The following is a 23,076-nucleotide window of genomic DNA, read 5'->3' as shown; positions in this document are numbered from 1 at the left end:
TGTTGCTGTACGTGGGCTTTCTCTAGTTCTGGCGAGTGGTGGCTACTCTTCATTGCAGTGGCTTCTCTTGTTGCAGAGCACAGGCTCTAGGCACGTGGGCTTCAGCAGTTGTGGCACGTGGGCTCAGTAGTTGTGACTCACGGGCTCTAGAGCGCAGGCTCAATATGTGGCGCGTGGGCTTAGTTGCTTCATGGCATGTGGGATCTTCCTGCACGAGGGCTTGAACCCGTGTCCCCTGCGTTGGCTGGTGGTTTCTTAACCACTGTGCCACCATGGAAGCCCCTCAAAAGCTACTTTTGCAAATAAGTATTCCCAGTTGTTTGTGATTCTTTTTTTTTTTTTGCCCTATTAAGGTTATTAGTTTATACCATTTACGTGGCTTACAATTTTTTACTTTGATTGTGTGTGTATGTGTGTCTGTCTGACTGTCATAATATTTCCTACAGGTTTGCAGATCCTGTTGATGTAGCTCTAGTAACACATAAAACAATTTTGTGCTTGTGTTTAGTAAATATTTACTGAATGATGTAATAAAGTAGATAACTTGTCAATTTATTTGCATTTTTATTTTCCTTTTAGGAGGAACTCTTACTGGTGGCTTATAAAGAATGTCATAAAGCTGTGATGAGGTGCAGTACAAGTTTCAAATCTAGTAGCAAAACAGTAGTACAGTTGTGCGGTCATACTTTGGAAACTAAATCCTACAGAGTATCTGAAGATCTTGTAAGCATACATCTGCCAATCTCTAGGACTCTTGCTGGTGAGTGTTTATTTGGTTTTTGCATGTTTCTATTAACTTTGTTTTCTATATATTCGTATTAGAATCAGTACTATTTTTGTTCTCAGTATGCACAGACATACTCGGATCAGATACTGCAGTTAAAAGCTGTCCCTATCCTTCAAAGAGCTGTGACCAGAACGTCTAAGGGTGCTACCTGGGCTTTTTGTTATCTGGGTCAACTAATGGATCCTTATACTATACGCTTAAGGATTAACTTGGTAACTTATCACCTAACCAAATGTAAATATAGGAAAATCTTGTTGCTGTTTTTTCACCATCTTCTCTGCCTGATTGCACCAGTGTGTTCACTGTGTCACTGTTCCTTTCACCACTAAAAGAAAGAAATAATAGATTTTCTTTAATCATCCTTTGATTTGCATTTCTATGTAAATTGACCATGTCAGTTTCTTTTTTTTTTTTAACAACTTTGTATAAGTGTACATATTTATATTTTTAATTGTGGTAAAATATATATAACATAAAATTTACCATTTTAATCATTTTTTAAGTATATAGTTCAGTGACACTAAGTACTTTCACATTGTTGTACAACCATCACCACCATCCATATCCAGAATTCTTTTCATCTTCCCAATCTGAAATTTGTGGCCATTCAACATAGCTCCTCATTCCCTGCTCCCTACAGTCTCTGATTTTCTGTCTCTATGACTTGACTACTCTAGGTACCTCATATAAGTGAAATCATACTCATATCCTTTTATAACTGGATTATTTCACTTAGCATAATGTCCTCAGAGTTCATCCATGTTGTAGTATATGTCAGATTTCCTTCATTTTTACAGTTGAATAATATTCCATAGTATGTATATACCACGTTTTGTTTATCTATTCATCCTCCAGTAGATGCTTGGGTTGCTTACATCTTTTGGCTATTGTCACATAATGTTGCCATGAACACAGTGTCCAAATATGTGTTTGAGTGCTTGTTTTCAGTTCTTGGGGTATATACCCATTAAGTGGAATTGCTGGATCATAAGGTAATTCTACTTTTTAATTTTTTGAGGAACCACCATACTGTTTTCCATAGCAGCTGCACCATCTTACATTCCCAGAAGCAGAGCACAAGGATTCCAATTTCTTTTTTTTTTTTTAAACATCTTTATTGGAGTATAACTGTTTTACAATAGTGTGTTAGTTTTTCCTTTACAACAAAGTGAATCAGTTATACATATACATATGTTCCCATATCTCTTCCCTCTTGCATCACCCTCTCTCCCAGCTTCCCTATCCCACCCCTCTACGTGGTCACAAAGCACAGAGGTGATCTCCCTGTGCTATGTGGCAGCTTCCCACTAGCTATCTAATTTACATTTGATAGTGTATATATGTCCCTGCCACTCTCTCACTTCGTCACAGCTTACCCTTCACCCTCCCCATATCCTCAAGTCCATGCTCTAGTAAGTCTGTTTTATTCCTGTCCTACCAATAATCTCTTCATGACATTTTTTTTTTCCTCAGAGTCCATATATATGTGTTAGCATACAGTATTTGTTTTTCTCCTTCTGACTTACTTCACTCTGTATGACAGACTCCAGGTCCATCCACCTCACTACAAATAACTCAGTTTCATTTCTTTTTATGGCTGAGTAATATTCCATTGTATATATGCGCCACATCTTCTTTATCCATTCATCTGTTGATGGACACTTAGGTTGCTTCCATGTCCTGGCTATCGTAAATAGAGCTGCAATGAACATTTTGGTACATGACTCTTTTTGAATTATGGTTTTCTCAGGGTATATGCCCAGTAGTGGGATTGCTGGGTCGTATGGTAGTTCTATTTGTAGTTTTTTAAGGAACCTCCATATTGTTCTCCATAGTGGCTGTATCAATTTACATTCCCACCAGCAGTGCAAGAGTGTTCCCTTTTCTCCACACCCTCTCCAGCATTTATTGTTTCTAGAGTTTTTGATGATGGCCAATCTGACTGGTGTGAGATGATATCTCATTGTAGTTTTGATTTGCATTTCTCTAATGATTAATGATGTTGAGCATTCTTTCATGTGTTTGTTAGCAATCTGTATATCTTCTTTGGAGAAATGTCTATTTAGTTCTTCTGCCCATTTTTGAATGGGGTTGTTTGTTTTTTTGTTACTGAGCTTCATGAGTTGCTTATAAATTTTGGAGATTAATCCTTTGTCAGTTGATTCATTAGCAAATATTTTCTCCCATTCTGAGGGTTGTCTTTTGATCTTGTTTATGGTATCCTTTGCTGTGCAAAAGCTTTTAAGTTTCATTAGGTCCCATTTGTTTATTTTTGTTTTTATTTCCATTTCTCTAGGAGATGGGTCAAAAAGGATCTTGCTGTGATTTATGTCATAGAGTGTTCTGCCTATGTTTTCCTCTAAGAGTTTGATAGTGTCTGGCCTTACATTTAGGTCTTTAACCCATTTTGAATTTATTTTTGTGTGTGGTGTTAGGGAGTGTTCTAATTTCATACTTTTACAGGTAGCTGTCCAGTTTTCCCAGCACCACTTATTGAAGAGGCTGTCTTTTCTCCACTGTATATCCTTCCCACCTTTATCAAAGATAAGGTGACCATATGTGTGTGGGTTTATCTCTGGGCTCTCTATCCTGTTCCATTGATCTGTATTTCTGTTTTTGTGCCAGTACCATACTGTCTTGATTACTGTAGCTTTGTAGTATAGTCTGAAGTCAGGGAGCCTGATTCCTCCAGCTCCATTTTTTGTTCTCAAGATTACTTTGGCTTTTCGGGGTCTTTTGTGTTTCCATACAAATTGTGAAATTTTTTGTTCTAGTTCTGTAAAAAATGCCAGTGGTAATTTGATAGGGATAGCATTGAATCTGTAGATTGCTTTGGGTAGTAGAGTCATTTTCACAATGTTGATTCTTCCAATCCAAGAACATGGTATATTTCTCCACCTATTTGTATCATCTTTAATTTCTTTCATCAGTGTCTTATAGTTTTCTGCATACAAGTCTTTTGTCTCCTTATGTAGGTTTATTCCTAGATATTTTATTCTTTTTGTTGCAATGGTAAATGGGAGTGTTTTCTTAATTTCACTCTCAGATTTTTCATCATTAGTGTATAAGAATGCCAGAGATTTCTGTGCATTAGTTTTGTATCCTGCAACTTTACCAAATTCATTGATTAGCTCTAGTAGTTTTCTGGTAGCATCCTTAGAATTCTCTATGTATAGTATCATGTCATCTGCAAACAGTGACAGCTTTACTTCTTCTTTTCCTATTTGGATTCCTTTTATTTCTTTTTCTTCTCTGATTGCTGTGGCTAGAACTTCCAAAACTATGTTGAATAAGAGTGGTGAGAGTGGGCAACCCTGTCTTGTTCCTGATCTTAGTGGAAATGGTTTCAGTTTTTCACCATTGAGAATGATATTTGCTGTGGGTTTGTCATATATGGCCTTTATTATATTGAGGAAAGTTCCCTGTATGCCTACTTTCTGCAGGGTTTTTATCATAAATGAGTGTTGAATTTTGTCAAAAGCTTTCTCTGCATCTATTGAGATGATCATATGGTTTTTCTCCTTCAGTTTGTTGATATGGTGTATCACGTTGATTGATTTGCGTATATTGAAGAATCCTTGCATTTCTGGAATAAACCGCACTTGATCATGGTGTATGATCCTTTTAATGTGCTGTTGGATTCTGTTTGCTAATATTTTGTTGAGGATTTTTGCATCTGTGTTCATCAGTGATATTGGCCTGTAGTTTTGTTTCTTTGTGACGTCTTTGTCTGGTTTTGGTATCAGGGTGATGGTGGCCTCATGGAATGAGTTTGGGAGTGTTCCTCCCTCTGCTATCTTTTGGAAGAGTTTGAGAAGGATAGGTGTTAGCTCTTCTCTAAATGTTTGATAGAATTCGCCTGTGAAGCCATCTGGTCCTGGGCTTTTGTTTGTTGGAAGATTTTGAATCACAGTTTCAATTTCAGTGCTTGTGATTGGTCTGTTCATATTTTCTATTTCTTCCTGGTTCAGTCTTGGCAGGTTGTGCATTTCTAAGAATTTGTCCATTTCTTCCAGGTTGTCCATTTTATTGGCATAGAGTTGCTTGTAGTAATCTCTAATACTTTTGTATTTCTGCAGAGTCAGTTGTTACATCTCCTTTTTCATTTCTAATTGTATTGATTTGAGTCTTCTCCCTTTTATTCTTGATGAGTCTGGCTAATGGTTTATCAATTTTATTTATCTTCTCAAAGAACCAGCTTTTACTTTTATTGATCTTTGCTATTGTTTCCCTCATTTCTTTTTCATTTATTTCTGATCTGATCTTTATGATTTCTTTCCTTCTGCTAAATTTGGGGTTTTTTTGTTCTTCCTTCTCTAATTGCTTTAGGTGCAAAGTTAGGTTGTTTATTCGAGATGTTTCCTGTTTCTTAAGGTATGGTTGTATTGCTATAAACTTCCCTCTTAGAACTGCTTTTGCTGTATCCCATAGGTTTTGGGTCATTGGGTCTCCATTGTCATTTGTTTCTAAGTACTTTTTGATTTCCTCTTTGATTTCTTCAGTGATCACTTCGTTATTAAGTAGTGTATTGTTTAGCCTCCATGTGTTTGTATTTTTTACAGATCTTTAACTGTAATTGATATCTAGTCTCATAGCACTGTGGTCGGAAAAGATACTTGATACGATTTCAGTTTTCTTAAATTTGCCAAGGTTCGATTTGTGACCCAATATATGATCGATCCTGGAGAATGTTCCATGAGCACTTTAGAAAAATGTGTATTCTGTTGTTTTTGGATGGAATGTCCTATAAATATCAATTAAGTCCATCTTGTGTAATGTATCATTTAAAGCTTGTGTTTCCTTATTTATTTTCATTTTGGATGATCTGTCCATTGGTGACAGTGGGGTGTTAAAGTCCCCTACTATAATTGTGTTACTGTCGATTTCCCCTTTTAAGGCTGTTAGTGTTTGCCTTATGTATTGAGGTGCTCCTATGTTGGGTGCATAAATATTTACAATTGTTATATCTTCTTCATGGATCGATCCCTTGATCATTATGTAGTGTCCTTCTTTGTCTCTTGTAATAGTTTTTATTTTAAAGTCTATTTTGTCTGATATGAGAATTGCTACTCCAGCTTTCTTCTGATTTCCATTTGCATGGAATATCTTTTTCCATTCCCTTACTTTCAGTCTGTATGTGTCCCTAGGTTTGAAGCGGGTCTCTTGTAGACAGCATATATATGGGTCTTGTTTTTGTATCCATTCAGCCAGTCTGTGTCTTTTGGTGGGAGCATTTAATCCATTTACATTTAAGGTAATTATCGATATGTACGTTCCTATTACCGTTTACTTAATTGTTTCGGGTTGTTCTTGTAGGTCTTTTCCTTCTCTTGTGTTTCTTGCCTAGAGACGTTCCTTTAGCATTTGTTGTAGAGCTGGTTAACATCTGATCTTTCAGCAGAAACTCTACAAGCCAGAAGGGAGTGGCAGGACATATTTAAAGTGATGAAGGAAAAAAACCTACAACCAAGATTACTCTACCCAGCAAGGATCTCATCCAATTTCTTTACATCCTCATCAATACTTGTTATTTTTTGTTTTTTAAATAGCCATCCTAATGAGTGTGAAGTGGTATCTCCTTGTTTTGATTTGCATTTCCTTAATGATTAGTGATATTGAGCATCTTTTCCTGTGCTTACTGGCCATATGTATATCTTCTTTGGAGAAAGGTCTGTTCAAGTCCTTTGTCTATTTTTTAATCAGATTTTGTTGTTGAGTTACTGGAGTTCTTTGTATATTCTGGATATTTACTGCTTATCAGATATATGCAAATATTTTCTCCCATTCTGTGAGTTGCCTTTTCACTCTGTTGATAGTGTCCTTTGATGCACAAATGTTTTTAATTTGGTATAGTCTCATTTATTTTCCCTTTGGTTGCCAGTTCTTTTGGTGTCATATCCAAGAAATTATGGCCAGATCCAATGTTGTGAAGCCTTTTCCCTATGTTATTTTCTAAGGGTTTTATAGTTTTAGCTCCTGTGTTCAGATCTTTGATTCATTTTTAGTTAATTTTTGTATATGGTATAATTGAAGTGATTTTATGTCACTTCTATTTTTATAAAAAGAAATACCTAGATTCATTTTTATTTTTTTTTATTTTATTGAAGTATAGTTGATTTACAGTGTTGTGTTTAATTTCTGATGTACAGTAAAATAACTCAGCTATACATATATATACATTCTTTTTCATATTCTTTACCATTATGGTTTATCACAGGATATTGAATACAGTTCCCTGTGCTATACAGTACGACTGTGTTGTTTATAAGTTTTTATTTCTTTTGATGCTTGGTTAAGAGGAGAATAATTTCTTAAGAGGCAGAATATTATTTTTATATAATTTATAAGCACACCTTGTACAATGTAGGATCTTAAATATGTTAGTAAAACTGTGTTTCAAAATTAGAAACCAAATGTTTGCATTCTGAGATGTCATTTCTAAACTCAATAAATGTTTGTTTAAATCTCACAAGTTTTCAAACTTGATGAGTTAACTAGGAAACAAATTAGCTGGGTTTATTGCTTTCTCATTTTTCTCTCTTTTTTTTTTAACCTTTAGGTCTTCATGTGCGTTTAAGCAGGCTAGGTGCTATTTCAAGACTGCATGAATTTGTGCCTTTTGTAAGTGACTCTATTAAATGTTGATTTCCTTATATTCTATTTCTCAATACCTGTTTTTTAAAAAATTATTTATTTATTTATTTTTGGTTGTGTTGGGTCTTCATTGCTGCGCATGGGCTTTCTCTAGTTGTGGCGAGCGGGGGCTACTGTTCGTTGCAGTGTGCGGGCTTCTCATTGCAGTGGCTTCTCTTGTTGCGGAGCGTGGGCTCTAGGCGCATGGGCTTAGTTGCTCCACGGCATGTGGGATCTTCCTGGACCAGGGCTCGAACCCGTGTCCCCTGCATTGGCAGGCAGATTCTTAACCACCGCGCCACCAGGGAAGTCCCCTCTAAATACCTCTTGGTTCAGTGGGAAGAAAAAGAATATTTTGAAACCTACCTGAATAATTCCCAGTTAGTAATTTTGTATCTATATGATAAAACATTGAAATCTGAATCATGGGGACTTGGAGTCATGTAGTTCAAGCTCTTCTGTTTTACAGATGAGAAAACTGAGCAATGTATAGTGCTGTAACATCCAAGCCCTCTGGGAAATAATGGAATTGATCTCACTCTGTTTCAGGAGGATTTTCAAGTAGAGGTACTAGTGGAATATCCTTTGCGTTGTCTGGTATTGGTTGCCCAGGTTGTTGCTGAGATGTGGCGAAGAAATGGGCTGTCTCTCATTAGCCAGGTATGGCAAGGCCTATTGTTCACACTATGAATGTGTTCATTTTCTGCTTGTTTTTTCTTTTATATGTTTTACTTTGTGTCCCTGGATTTTGCTGAGTATTTGTTTTGCGTTCTCTTATATAAACTCAGAAATGAAACTTCTAGTGGCCATATAGACATTTCTCCTTTAATCCTGTTAAGTGGGTAGATTAGGTGAAAGCCAGTAGTACTAGGAACCATCCCACCAATATATGTCTTTTCTGAAGATTACTTGGGGACATGTAATCTTCCTACCACCAGTCTTAATGAAAGGGTGTCTTACAGTTTTTCCCTCTGTTTTAGAGCAAATAAGGAGAAGTGCTTTTCCTAAGTGGTGGGGAAACAGGGCTTGTAAAGATACCACTTGGGAGAAAAATAGTGTTATAATTGATTGTAGAAATTGGTTTACTTTTATTGAAGTGGGCATTTTAAACTTAAGGGAAGTAAATTCTTTTGTTACGCATGTTGAGAGTAATAACTAGTGTAGAGCATTTTTAACTCTGAATTATTTTCATGCCGTATTTTCTCACTTCATCCTCACAAATCCCTTAAAATGATTTGTAAATTTACAACTTATTTTTTGCCACAAAGGAGTTCTTGGGGTTTCTAGTTTAGAGAAAATTTTAAGAATAGTTTTTGTTGAGAATTCTGTTTGAAATAAACTGATTCTTTTAGCTTCTGTTCTACTTTTATTTTATAGGTGTTTTATTACCAAGATGTTAAGTGCAGAGAAGAAATGTATGATAAAGATATCATTATGCTTCAGGTACCTATTTAAATTACTTCTGATATTTGTCTTAACCTTTCTTCCTAGGTTCCTTATAATAAGCGAAGATATAATTATTGTTAACTTCACTTAAATTTTTCTCATTGTTGAAATACAGTATCATAGAAGCAGAAGGGACTACTGCATTATCTTCTGCAGACTTACCTTATAATTTTTTCTCATAGTCCTACTAGAGACAAAATGTTTCTACATTTAATACATGAGAACTATGGTACTTGATTTCTTTCACAGATTGGTGCATCTTTAATGGATCCCAACAAATTCTTATTACTGGTACTTCAGAGGTATGAACTTGCTGATGCTTTTAACAAGACCATATCCATAAAAGACCAAGTAAGTGACAGAAGCTGATATGTAAATTAATTCCAAAGGAAATATTATTTAAAAATTTTTAATCATATTTAAGATTTTTATTTATTTATGTATATCTCCAAAAATCAGGCATATATGTAAAACATACATATACACACATATATTCTTTTTACTCTATAAAAATTAGAATATAGTTGGCCCTCCATGTCCATGGATACAGAATCCCAACTGTACTAGCCATTTTATATAAGGGACTTGAGCATCTGTGGGTTTTGGTATCTTCAGGGGTCCTGGAACCAATCCCCTGCAGATACTGAGTGATGACTGTATATAGGTTAACAAAAAGGAGAAGAAAAATCACATGAAACCCTGCCTCCTAGAAATGATCACTTTTAAAGTTTTGGTGTCTTATTTGTTTTTAAAGGAAAAATTGAATCTTTTATATGTACTATTTTTGTAATATGCTTCCTGTGCTTAATGAAATATTGTGATAGGTTTTTTCTTGTCACTAAATAAGTATGCAACAACCTCATCTTTTTTTTTACATCATAATTTTTAATGGCTGTGTAGTATTGCAGTATGTGAATGCATTATACTTTAGTCCCCTATTGCTGAAGGGGTTTCTCAAGTTTTTTGCTCATATAAACATCTCTGCACCTCAAGGTTTAAACACTTGCCTAATTATTTTGTTACGATAAATTCTTCGAAGTGGATTTGTCGAAGAATACAGTATGCTCTTTCTTATGACTCTGAATACATATTGTCAAATTGCTTTCAGAAAAGTAACTCCAATTTAAGCTCTCTCTAGCAGTATGTACATCTGTAATGGTACTGATATTTTTAATCTTTGTTGGTCTAATACATGAAAGATGGTGTTTAATTTTCATTTGCAGTTCTTTAATTATCAGTGAGGTTGACCATGTTTTCATGATTATTGACCTTTTTTTCCTTTTTGGAAGTGAAATATCTGTTCCTGTCCTTCACTCTTTTCCTGTTTTTTGTAAAAGTTCCTTATTTAGTAAAGATATTAATTCTTTACTTGTATTTGTTATCAATATATTTTTTATAGTTTATAATTTGTCTCTGGAGTTATGTCACGTCTTCATTGTTTTAATACTTGATACCAGTTTATAAAGTAACCTTTGACTACTTTGAATTTATGAATTACATTATTTTATTCTTCAAATTAGAAGTCACTTGCAGCGGACCAAAGGATAGGCTATAAAATACAGAGCTAATTTTTAGTCATGTTTTTATACTGAGTGAAAATGAATATCTAATTTACTGTAGTATTTAAATAACAGGTGTGTTAGGGAAGGGAACTCTCACCATAACTGTTAGTTACCTATTTGAAGACACTGTCTCACCAACCCAGATAAGAAGGAAGCCAATAGTAGAGGAAAAGTTAAAGATTAGAATTCTTTTGTTGACTGAAGGCTAGATGGGTAATAATGACAATAAAAACAATAATAATATTTAACAATTGTTATTGAGTTCTTACTACGTGCCAAGTATTGTGAAACTTGTTGAATTTGATGTCAAAAAAAGGGAATTATTCACCTCATAATTCTCTGTTGCTGTGGTCCGAAAGAAAATACTGGATCGGTTGGACTATCTGATCCAGAAAAAATGTATGTTTTATGGAGATTTTTGGTTCTTAAGTAACTAATTTTTTCTTTTACAATTCTATAGGATTTGATTAAACAATATAATACCTTAATAGAAGAAATGCTTCAAGTCCTCATCTATATTGTGGGTAAGATTAGAACATGTTTTGAAATAGAACATGAGTTACTTTTTAGAGAGAACATTAATAAGAACTGTAAGTTATTTTGTTCTTCTCCCAAATACAGCAGAGAATATTAGAGATTAATGTGACTAATGTGATTGATATGTTTAGAAACTCACCTTTTAAAAAGCACAGCTATTACATCTTCATTTTTCAATACCTGATTTGTAATTGTTTGGACTTGTTTATAGAGATCTGGGATATAATTATCCTAGTTAGAAAAGTAGATGTAAAATAACTATGTCGGGGCTTCCCTGGTGGCGCAATGGTTGAGAGTCCGCCTGCCGATGCAGGGGATACGGGTTCGTGCCCTGGTCTGGGAAGATCACACATGCCGCGGAGACTGGGCCCGTGAGCCATGGCCGCTGAGCCTGCGCGTCCGGAACCTGTGCTCCGCAACGGGAGAGGCCACAACAGTGAGAGGCCCGTGTACCGCAAAAAATAATAATAATAATTAAAAAAAATAACTATGTCGAGTGCTAGAAATTTTATATATATATATATATAAATTTCAACGTAACATTTGTCTAAGTAAGATATATTTTAATCAAGTCATTCTGTTAAATTACTTTGTGCAAATATTGGCCATACTTCTACTTTTGTATATTCTATATTATAGTCTCTGTTGATCTTACCAGCTAAGTAAAAGTTTTTGACTTCTCATTCTGGCTCTTGTTTCTTACTTTACTGCAGGAGACACTGCTTTGTATTAATACTTCCTAGTGAGGATTCTAGCCATTAGCCAAATCTGAAAACCTGGGTTCATTTTATTTGTTTATCAGGGAGCTAGTTGCTGAACTAGCTGCTTGTCTCAGCAGGAAGTGTGGAAAACTGTCATTGCTAAGTGAGATGTAAATCTTCTAGGCACTAACTCTTCTGGAATAACTCCAGAGTATTCCATAGGAAACTGCTGAAAAAAATGGACAAATTAAAAATGTGTAAAAGATTTTTAAGTTGATGATATACTTTATTAAATTACAAAGACTTGAGGGGAATTTTTGTGTTTGTTCTTGGAATACCATATGAAGAATTTCTAATACTGCTTATTAATACAATATATTAAAATTGCTAATATGTTTTGCTGTTTTATATTTTACTATTTTATTATTGCTACTATTATTTTGCTATTATTTTGTTTACCCAAATTCATTGGGTATTTCCTTCTATGTGATTTGATTTTTAGTTAATACTTGCTACATTCCTGAGTATAAGTTTATTACCTTTAGGAGTCATCATTTTTAAAAGTTTGTGTGTGTGTATAAAACCTCTGATCATATTATGGAGAAAACATTAAGAAGTAGAAAAAGATTTGGATTAGGAATCAGAAGATCTAGTGTTGACCTCGCTATAAACTATCAAGAGCGTGCCATTTACATTTTTAGAGTCTCAGATTCTTGATTTGTAAAATGTGAAAGTAATCTACATGATCTCTAAGGTTCTTTCTAGCACGAAACTTATAGAGGGTACTGTTTTGGTGGAAAAAAATTGAAAATTACAGTGTTTGAAGAGGAGTGAGTCTGTTGGAAGTGAATTAAATTAACAAAATGTCATTCTTTGGCTAATTTGTAGAATTCATCAAATCTCTTAGGCAAAAAATTCCTGTCTTCGTAATAACCCTCTTATAGATATCACAGGACTTTGTACACATGTTGTAGTATTGAAAATCAGTGGTGACATAAGGTCAAATATTTTAAGCCTTCTTGAAGCATTGGGGATTAGATGCTGTGGACACCAGTGAAGTTCCCATAGTTAATTTAGCTATTTCCTCTCCCCATTTGGCAGTTTATCAAGATGAAAAATGGAAACCTGATCATGTGGGCACGTTAGCAACACCTCCATTCCTGATACATATTACTATTTTGTCATTTAACCCACAGAGATATTTTTAAGTATTTTGTTTTCTAGTTTTCACTTTGTTCTTTCTTAAATAACAAGTAGAGACAACATTGAGGAAATCCTGAAAGAAAAGCTATTGTGCCATGATGGCCACTGCTTATTCAGTGCTGTCTTCCTTGTTTTCTGGGTTAGAGACACATGCTAATTTAATTTAGGGGCCTTGTTTATAATGTGTGAGTATGTGTATGTATATGTGTGTGTGTGTTTAAGTTAAGAGAAGGCCTGTGTTCTTCAGATCTCTTCATTTTTCTTCATCTTTCAGCAAAGAGACTCTTGTTCAGATTTAGGAACATGTTCAAATAATTTTTGGTCACTATCATAGTTTTGATTTAATGCAGTGTTCTTGATGGGAAGAGATTTAAATGGAAAGCAATTAATTGTTTTACTTTTCATTGTTTGTATTAGGAGAGCGTTATGTACCTGGAGTGGGAAATGTGACCAAAGAAGAGGTCACAATGAGAGAAATTATTCACTTGCTTTGTATTGAACCCATGCCACACAGTGCCATAGCCAAAAATTTACCTGAGAATGTAAGTCCAGTTTTGTTTTTTACTCCATTCACCTCAAGATGGGATAGTTTTTTCTTTTTCTTTAATTGGAAGCCACTCTTAAGTTTTAGGAAAATCTGTTTAGGAAATTTTCAGATATAAAAGTCTCACCATTGATTTTTTTAGTGGTATAAACTTTAATTCTGGGCTTTTGGGAATTAGGAAACACTTTAGAGACATTCTGGCTGTTTAAAAAACATTTTAGAGCAAGAAACTCTTTGATTTTTTGTTTACTTTAACATAAATTTTCTCCAGAGGAAAAGGGGACTTCCTGAAATGCTGAGACTATTTGGGTGGTGTGTTAGTCTGGGTCTTCTGAGAAGCAGATGTCAAGACAAAAGATTTAAGATTTAATTAGGGACAATAACTATGAGAGAAATGGTGAGGAAGCTGGGAAAGGCTGGGGGAGCCATCATACTGTGGTGCAAATCTGACTCCAGGTGAAGGAAAGAGGGAAGGAACGTTAGGTAGGACTGTCCTAACCTGCTGGGTAGTCTAATCAAGGTTTTGTTGCCTTCCCATGTCTCCCAGAGTGAGCCTGCATTAGTATCTCTGTTCTCTAGCGGGAGGTCTGCAGGGTGTAGTCTCATGGCCGACACAGGTGATTTATGTTCAGTATTGCTGATATTGAAGCAGTAATCCTAAAGATTAGGAGTCATATTTTTTACTCCAAGATTTAATTTTGAATTAGAACAATGATTCTTAAAAGAGATTAGATTTACCTGTACTATCAAGGCTTTCCAGAGAAGAAGAATGGAGGTAAGCTTTGACTGTTGGTCATTTTTCTTCCAACATACCTGTATCTTTTTCCAATTTCATTGTTAACTGATTCTCAAACTTTAACCATTCAGCATATCACCTTTGTAATATTTGTACATCTGTCTACCAATTTTATAATTATTAATACAGTTTATTTATTTATTTATTATCTTTGGCTGTGTTGGGTCTTTGTTGCTGTGTGCGGGCTTTTTCTAGTTGCAGCAAGCGGGGGCTACTCTTCGTTGCAGTGCGGGGCCTTCTCATTGTGGTGGCTTCTCGTTGCGGAACATAGGCTCTAGGCACATGGGCTTCAGTAGTTGTGGCGTGCAGTCTCAGTAGTTGTGGCTTGCGGGCTCAGTAGCTGTGATGCACGGGCTTAGTGGCTCCGTGGCATGGGAGATCTTCCCGGACCAGGGATCAAACCCATGTCCCCTGCATTGACAGGCAGATTCTTAACCACTGTGCCACCAGGAAAGTCCCTTATTAATACATTTTAAAATCAACTTACGGACTTCCCTGGTGACGCAGTGGTTGAGAATCAGCCTGCCGATGCAGGGGGACACAGGTTCGTGCCCTGGTCTGGGAAGATCCCATATGCCGCGGAGCAGCTAGGCCCGTGAGCCATGGCCGCTGAGCCTGTGCGTCTGGAGCCTGTGCTCCGCAACAGGAGAGGCCACAGCAGTGAGAGGCCCGCGTACCGGAAAATAAAATTTAAAAAAAAAATTTTAAAAATCAACTTACATTTTGCCTTAGCATCTTTCTAAGCAATATTACAATGAAATAGTAGGTTTGACGTTTTAGATTAATTTTTTCCTAATACATGTTAAGATAAATGAATAACTATTCAAAAATTTAAAATTATATAACTGTGTGCCACCTAAAATAATTTCACATACCAATAATGATATACATACCGTATTTTGCAAAAAAAAAAAAAAAGCTTTAGTGTCTACCCTAATTTTTCACTGCTTATCTGAAGTACATTTTTAAAGGAGACTAAATTTAATTTTTACAACACTGTAGGAATCTATGAGTTTGCTTTAGTATATTGACTAGGTCCTTATCCTGATTTTAAATGACTTCATAGAAAAAATTCCTTATTGGGACTTCTCTGGTGGTCTAGTGGCTAGGACTCTGTGCTTGCACTGCAGGGGCAAGGGTTCGATCCCTGGTCGGGGAACTAAGATCCCACATGATGCACGGCATGGCCAAAAAAAAAACAACAAAAAAATTCCTTGTTCAAGGAAAAATTCAGGCCAGTCAGAAAAAAATAAAATTATTATAATTGCAGAAGCCAGAATATATTTGGACATCTACATATGTGTTTTACCGTAGATACCATTTATTTTGTTACCTTGGTTTTAGGGATTAGTACAGCATGGGTATGTGCTTAAATGATGTGGGTGATGAACATACTAGATAAAGAAAATAATAATTTCTTTGAATTATTGGTTGTATGTGTATATATATATGAGGGCAAACTTAGATTGAATTTCTTCCTTAAGTAGTTTATACATACATCTTACCTCTGTTAAGAAATTGGTCCCTCAAAACAAAGCTAATTGGTCTTTGACCTAATTTTTAAATATTGGAAATTGATCTCTTTTTATTGTTTATAAAGCACTCAGGAATGCTATTGAAAGTGTATTTCAGTTCACAGTAAGAGAAGATAAAGTCATTACATGAAGGTAAAAATGACAAAAATGTTGTTCCAACAGGAAAATAATGAAACTGGCTTAGAGAATGTCATAAACAAAGTGGCCACATTTAAGTAAGTACTTAATATTTATGCTTATTCTGAAAGTTAGACCAATCTTTGTTCTTGTATTTCGGATACTTTGTAGAAGCTCTGAAGTTCTTTCCTGAACTCCCAAGGACAAAAACAAAGTACAGACAGAATGGGTGAGAACAAGGGGCACACTGTAGGCACTTAGTACCTATATGATGAAGAAATGAGTATTATTGTCAAGTGAATGAGAAATATCCATTTGTGATATTAGGTGACTTAAGTAAGCAAAGAAATGTTTCTATAGTCTCTTTCCCATCAATTCTAAGCCATGACTTCATTTATTCTATTAAATTTTTATATTATATTCTAATTTTAGACTTTTCTCTGCTAGGACTAAAACATTATTTTACAATCCTTTGATTCTTTGAGATACAAAAAAATGGAATTAAGATTTTCAGTGGATTAATTCTTGAAATTAAAAATTGATACTGGTAATTAATTTCTACTCTTATAGTAATGTATTTATAGATAAATTGCTAGTTTCAAATAACCTTAAAAATAGAATGTAGCTTTTTTATGCTCTAATATTCTTCAATAAAATATTTCACTTACTTTGATAGAGACCAAAAGCTGTTTAATGTGCAGAACAAATATGATGTGCTCCTTTTGGCCTTAATGCTTTTCCTTATAGTTCTCTGTAGAGGATTCACCACTATATTTTCATTTACAATTCAATTTTCTACAGATATAATATCTTACTACCATTTTAGATTTGGCCTTAGACAATGCAAGCTGTAGTTGAACAGGCAGTCTTAGGTTTCAGAAGCTAAAAATGAAGCCTTAGGGATTTAGCTAGGTTATGGGGTCAGATCTACATAGTATAAAAAATAAACTTCTTCAGATTTGTTTAAATTTCATAATTATGAAACACAATTGTTACCAGGACTTTGAGCTTACAGTGTAGGTTTTTGGTTTTACTCTTGAAATGAAATTTGTCATTTCAGTTTAAGCAAGTTGAATGAGATAAGGTTGTTTTCTTCTCTTGATTTTGACTTTTAGATTAATTTTTAGGTTCTTATTTTGTCTTACTCTATATTTCGAGAGTACTATAGTTCACCTCTGTATTTTCCGTCTTTTTAGGAAACCAGGTGTATCAGGCCATGGAGTTTATGAGCTGAAAGATGAATCATTGAAAGACTTCAATATGTACTTTTATCATTACTCCAAAACACAGCATAGCAAGGTAGGAAAAGTTATCCTCTTTAGTAAATAAACCTAAAATGCTGTATGCTTTCCAACTCCATAGAAAATTGCCTGGTTTTTCTGTAGTTTCATACTGGTTTTCATTATTAGAGCTCATTATGTTACCCAAGAAATTAAAATTGAGTCAATAATGTTATCTAGTTCGTAGGAAGTATTCAGATTTTCCTGATTATACCAAAAATATTCTTTATAGTTGTGTTAGGGGTAGGAGGATTCAGTCAAGGATCATGCACTTCATTTGGTATCATGTTGCTATAGTCTCCTTTAATTTGGAATAATCTTTTTGCCTTTTTTTGTCTTTCATAACATTGACATTTCTGTAGAGTACAGGCTAGTTGTCTTTTAGAATATCCTATATTCTGGATGTGTCTGATTGTATTCTTGTGAGTAGATTCAAGTTAAACTTCTTAGGGCAAGAATACTACATAAGTGATATATTGCGTCACATCAGTAGGCATATATAATGTCTGTTTGTCCCATTAAGGGTTGATGTTAAGTTAGATCACTTAGTTAAGGTAATGTCTGCCTTTGTCCTTATAAAATGAATAATTTCCAGTTTGTTGTACAATGCCCTGTATATAATAGACACTAGGTAAATACTGTTGACTGAAAGAATGGGGACTAAATTAGTGATGAGGATTATTACCCGTGTATTTTGCAGTGGCCTTTCCTAGGACAGCCATTTTGTTTCTGGAATAAGGTAGCATTTGAATACGTATTTCAGTATATAAAGTATTTTGGTAGGTTTGTGAATCTTTCCTGCCTCCTTCAAAGTACCCCATTTGTTTCATGCTTGTCAAGTGGTGTATTTTAAGATAGACTTTTTTTTTAAATATATATAGGCTGAACATATGCAGAAGAAAAGGAGAAAACAGGAAAACAAAGATGAAGGTAAAAAATGAGATACTGAATTGACTCATTTTGACTGTATGCTGTGATTTTGTATCAGCAAAGCATATAGTGTTTTGTTTTTGTTGTTTTTTGAGAGTGGGCATCTAATGGAAGTGCAAAGAACCCTTTGTTTCTTGCTTACATATTAAGATACAGCCTACATCAGTGGTGACAGAATTTTAAATTTATAACAAATGGAGTTTATTTTGGGTGACTTACATAGTGACTTATATTTCCCTTGACATTGATGTTTTCAGTGCTTTAAAGGTAACAAAGATCATGTGTTGTTTTGCGTGTAATATATGATTCTGACATTCGCAATTTAGCATGAAGGTTAACCCAAATAAAATTGTACCCATTTATCTCTTCTGACATTGATCTCCTACCCACTTTAGCATTACCACCACCTCCTCCTCCTGAATTCTGCCCTGCTTTCAGCAAAGCAGTTAACCTTCTCAATTGTGATATCATGATGTACATTCTCAGGACCATATTTGAGCAGGCAGTAGACCCAGATTCTAACTTGTGGACTGAAGGGATGCTCCAAATGGTATGTATACCAAAAATATTTTCTCTGTTTCAGATACTTTCTCTACTTCATAAAGTTCTTGGGGGTCTGGAGAAGATCAGTAGTCTAACTTTCTGACTTCAGTCAGAACCACAGCTAGAGCACCTGAGACGTAAGGGTCATTGAAAACAGCTTAGATGTGGCACAGATTTCCTTGTGACACATTCTCAAGTTTTTAGGATCCTTACTCTTGGGAATCATTTACATTTAAAAAAAAAAAGCAGAGGGCTTCCCTGGTGGTGCAGTGGTTGAGAGTACGCCTACCGATGCAGGGGACACGGGTTCGTGCCTCGGTTCGGGAAGATTCTGCATGCCGCAGAGCGGCTGGGCCCATGAGCCATGGCCGCTGAGCCTGCGCGTCCGGAGCCTGTGCTCCGCAACGGGAGAGGCCACAACAGTGAGAGGCCCGCGTACCGCAAAAAAAACCCCCCAAAACAAAAATTTTAAAAAGGGCTGTTCCTGCTAATAATAAATTGGCATGTCATTATTGTATCATAGTTTTCTGTATTTTTATTTCACATTGTATTATCAGGGGACAGTATAATAAAGATTTGAAGACAGGTCTAGGCTTGAATTTACCCCACTTGGGTTACCGCACTTCCCATTTAAGGAGCAAAGAGTAATTTCCCCATTGCTAAAATGGGTTTAAATATAATTATTTCATAGAGTTGTTATGAGAATTAGCTCATTAAATGGAAGCAGCTATTTTTTTCTTCATACTGTTATGGATAAGTTACTTAATAATGTCACCTTTGGTAGCTGTAATTGGATATTTATTTATCACCTGCCTAACTAAATTTCCTTGGCTATTATTGGTCTGGAGGCTCTAAATGCTATCATACTCTACGTGTATCTCACTTTTTTTTTTAATAACAGCGGTAAATAAATGCAGTAAAAATTTCAACCCATAGAAATATATTTGAAATCAAAAGTTAAAATTTCGCTCCCTGCCTCCCATTGCCCTACCTAAAGGTTTGTGTCCTCTGAAAGTAATTCCACATTAGTGCATATAGGCCTACCTCATGCTTATTGCTGCATATTCCATTATATGGACATCTATGATGCATTTAACTATCTCCTGTTAATAGGCATTTAAACTAAAATGAACATTGTTATACAAATATGTACACAAATATGTACACTTAAGTGAGTAACTCTGTTACACTAATTCCTAGCACTAGGTCTGTACCTTTACATTTTTGTTAGATATTGTCTGATTGGCCTCCAAAAATGTTATACTGATCTACTTTCCCATTACCAGTGTGGTGAAGAGTGCCTGCTTCCTAACACCTTTGCCAGCTCTGTATTTTACTAAGCTCTAAAATTTTTGCCATTTTAATAGGTGAAAAATAGATGATCTTGTTTCACTCGCATTTCTTTAATTTTAAGTGAGCTTGAACACTTTTTTTTTTGGCCGCACCATGTGGCTTGCAGGAACTTGCCCGACCAGGGATTGAACCCAGGCCACGGCAGTGGAAGCCCAGAATCCTAACCACTAGGCTACCAGGCAACTCCCAAGGTTGAACATTTTTCACATGTGTATATTTCATTTCTTTTTCTGTGAACTGCTTGTTCATAACCTTTGCACATTTTTTACCCATCAGATTGCTTATTTTTATACCTCCATTTAAAATGTATTTACCTGAAGAAGCACAGTTTTAAAGATCTTGTCCTACTTTCCTTTTTCAGGCATTTCATATTCTGGCATTGGGCTTACTGGAAGAAAAGCAACAGCTTCAAAAATCTCCCGAAGAAGAAGTGACATTTGACTTTTACCATAAGGCCTCAAGTATGTTTTAGTACCATTTTCAACACAGTTTCCGCTATTTGCCAGTTTGTAACAGAAAGTTTAGCTCTGATAGAATTTTAATCTGTTAGTCCTTAAGGCGGAAAACTCTGAAACTGTTTTAAGTCTTTTCGTAGCATTTTTAGTTTTTAGCATTTTCAGTAATACAGGTATGTTTTTTAATCCCCACGACAATCCTTTTACTGCATGATCTCACCCCCCTTTTGGGGGCGCTGCATACATTGATGATTTCTTACTTTCATTCCTTGTCTCAGTATTATCAAATATTTGCTGCTATCTCAACCATAATGTTTACGCTACCCATCTATGGAAGATATTAATGTTCCTGAGTTTAAAATGATTGCGGAAGTCTGAGTGAATGATAATGTGTTTGTTTTGCACCATTTTCAATCTGGAAGAGCAGGATAGGTTTAGATTAGATTTTTATTAAACTCTATGTGATTAAGACAGTTTTTTCAGAGCACATTCTAGGAACATTGATTTATAAGATCAATAAGACAAAAGCATCTCATTTTCTATTTAAACACTATATTTTAGATTCTTGATTACATCATAAACCTATTCAGTTTATGGATATGACGGCTTCCACTTCCATATTTTTGGGAGTTTTGGTTCTCAGTAAGTACTTTTAGACAGTGAGCCAAGTAGAGGAAAGGCAAAGATATATCATTAAGGGTAGTTTTCACTTAGCAGCCCCAGTAGAACATGTACAAGAGAGACCTAAAGTAATTACGGTTTCTCAAGTTCTTTAATTTAGTACTTAATACTTCATGTAATTGTAGGTTCTTCCATTGAAAAATTAATGTAGTTAAGGGATTGATTGCAAACTTTGGTTATCAATGTGAATAACATTAACTATAAATTATAATTTATACATAATTATGAAGATATATGTTAATGATATATAATTTTTGTGTTTTAAAAAAGGATTGGGAAGTTCAGCCATGAATGCTCAGAATATACAAATGCTTTTAGAAAAACTCAAGGGAATTCCTCAGTTAGAAGGCCAGAAGGACATGATTACATGGATACTCCAGGTAAAACTGGAAAATAAACTGATCATATCTTGGTTTAAATATTTAAGGATCCTCTCCTTGCCTTTAAGATTAAACCATAGGGGCTTCCCTGGTGGTGCAGTGGTTGAGAGTCTGCCTGCCGATGCAGGGGACACGGGTTTAAGGCCCGGTCTGGGAAGATCCCACATGCTACGGAGTGGCTGGGCCTGTGAGCCATGGCCACTGAGCCTGCGTGTCTGGAGCCTGTGCTCCACAACGGGAGAGGCCACAACAGTGAGAGGCCCGTGTACCGCAAAATAAATAAATAAAGCTTTTTTTTTTTTTTAAAAAAAGATTAAACCATAATCTCTAATTGTAAAATCATTTACTACTGATTTTCATGATGACTCATAATTTTTCATGTTAGTAATCCTATTTTCCCTATGTTTTACTGAGGGCTCTTTTTAATAAGTTAACATTTATTTGTTTCATTATTCAGTAAATATGTATTGGGTACCTGCTATGTGCCATGCTCATTTCTAGACTCTGAAAAAGACAGATAAGGGGCTTGCTATCATGTTGCAAACATTGAGCTACAGACAATAAACAAAAAAATTATCAGAATAATTCAGTAGATGAGTAGGGGTAACTTTAGGTGGGTAATCAGAAAAGGCCTCTTTTAGGTGGTAACACTGGAACTGAATGACATGGAGCCAGTCTTACAAGAATCTGGAAAAGTACTCCAGAATGAGGGAACAGCAATGCAAAAGCTCTAAGGAGGCCAGAAAGAAGGCTAGTGTGACTGGAACATAATGGGGGAGGGAGAGAAAGGTAGGCAGCAAGGTCAGAGGCACAGCCGGGGCCAGGTCATATAGGACCTTACAGGTCAGGGGTAAATGGATTATAGGGACAAGAGTAAACACAGGGTAAACATTAGAAGATTATTGCAGTAATCCTGGTGAGAAATGAGCATGACCTCAGCTAGAAAGCAGATGGCAAGAAGCTGGACTGATTCACATATAATGTGATAGTAGGAGCTATAGAAATTTCTGGTACATTAGATGGAAGAAGTGAGAGAAATCAAAATGACTCCTAATTTGGAGTTTGAACTATTGGGTGGATGGCAGTGCCTTTGGGGAGGAATGAATGAGGGGTAGGGAGAGAGGACAGGAATGTTACTTTAATGGAAAACCCTCCAAATGGAAACATGAAGCCAAGGTTATAGAGCTTCTTCTCATTGTATTTATGAAAATATTTTTATGTTATCAGCTAGATATTATTTTGATAATAGAATATAGGGTGGTTACATCAATTGGGGATCTTTGTACTGATTTGTACTTCAAACAGTTAGTCTTTTTTAATCAGAGACACTCCTTAAACAAGTGTGATATAATTTGATATGTAACTATAAGATAATGATGTTACCAAGATTTCTCTTGAAATACATTTCATGAATATTTACTATTTTTCTTAAACCTACCACTATAATCATTTTAAAATATAAAACAAAAATAAAAGAAATAAAGTAGATAACTATTCTATAGATTTCACTCATATGTAGAATATTAAACTAATTAAGTTAAATAAATGAACAGATCAAACAAAACAAAATCAAACACATAGATACAGAGAACA

The 23,076-nt window shown here is 35.2% G+C and overlaps 1 protein-coding gene across 2 annotated transcripts in view; it reads left to right on the top strand.

Moving 5' to 3' along the window:
• UBR1 (ubiquitin protein ligase E3 component n-recognin 1) overlaps positions 1–23,076 on the top strand; it is a 166,080-nt gene that overhangs the window by 86,194 nt on the left and 56,810 nt on the right. For both annotated transcript variants that reach the window (XM_059059472.2, XM_059059471.2), the window contains exons 15-27: positions 580–760; positions 7,347–7,408; positions 7,970–8,080; positions 8,798–8,863; positions 9,116–9,217; positions 10,889–10,952; positions 13,287–13,411; positions 15,907–15,959; positions 17,058–17,160; positions 18,023–18,071; positions 18,467–18,621; positions 20,329–20,428; positions 21,374–21,483. In XM_059059472.2, coding sequence (XP_058915455.1) covers positions 580–760; positions 7,347–7,408; positions 7,970–8,080; positions 8,798–8,863; positions 9,116–9,217; positions 10,889–10,952; positions 13,287–13,411; positions 15,907–15,959; positions 17,058–17,160; positions 18,023–18,071; positions 18,467–18,621; positions 20,329–20,428; positions 21,374–21,483 — 1,281 coding nt within the window. The remainder of the gene's footprint in view (positions 1–579; positions 761–7,346; positions 7,409–7,969; positions 8,081–8,797; positions 8,864–9,115; positions 9,218–10,888; positions 10,953–13,286; positions 13,412–15,906; positions 15,960–17,057; positions 17,161–18,022; positions 18,072–18,466; positions 18,622–20,328; positions 20,429–21,373; positions 21,484–23,076) is intronic.

The sequence above is a fragment of the Kogia breviceps genome, chromosome 3, assembly GCF_026419965.1.
Source record: "Kogia breviceps isolate mKogBre1 chromosome 3, mKogBre1 haplotype 1, whole genome shotgun sequence".
Taxonomy (NCBI): Eukaryota; Metazoa; Chordata; class Mammalia; order Artiodactyla; family Physeteridae; genus Kogia; species Kogia breviceps.
Note: the sequence above shows the minus strand (reverse complement) of the source record. Positions and strands in the feature narration are given on the sequence as shown.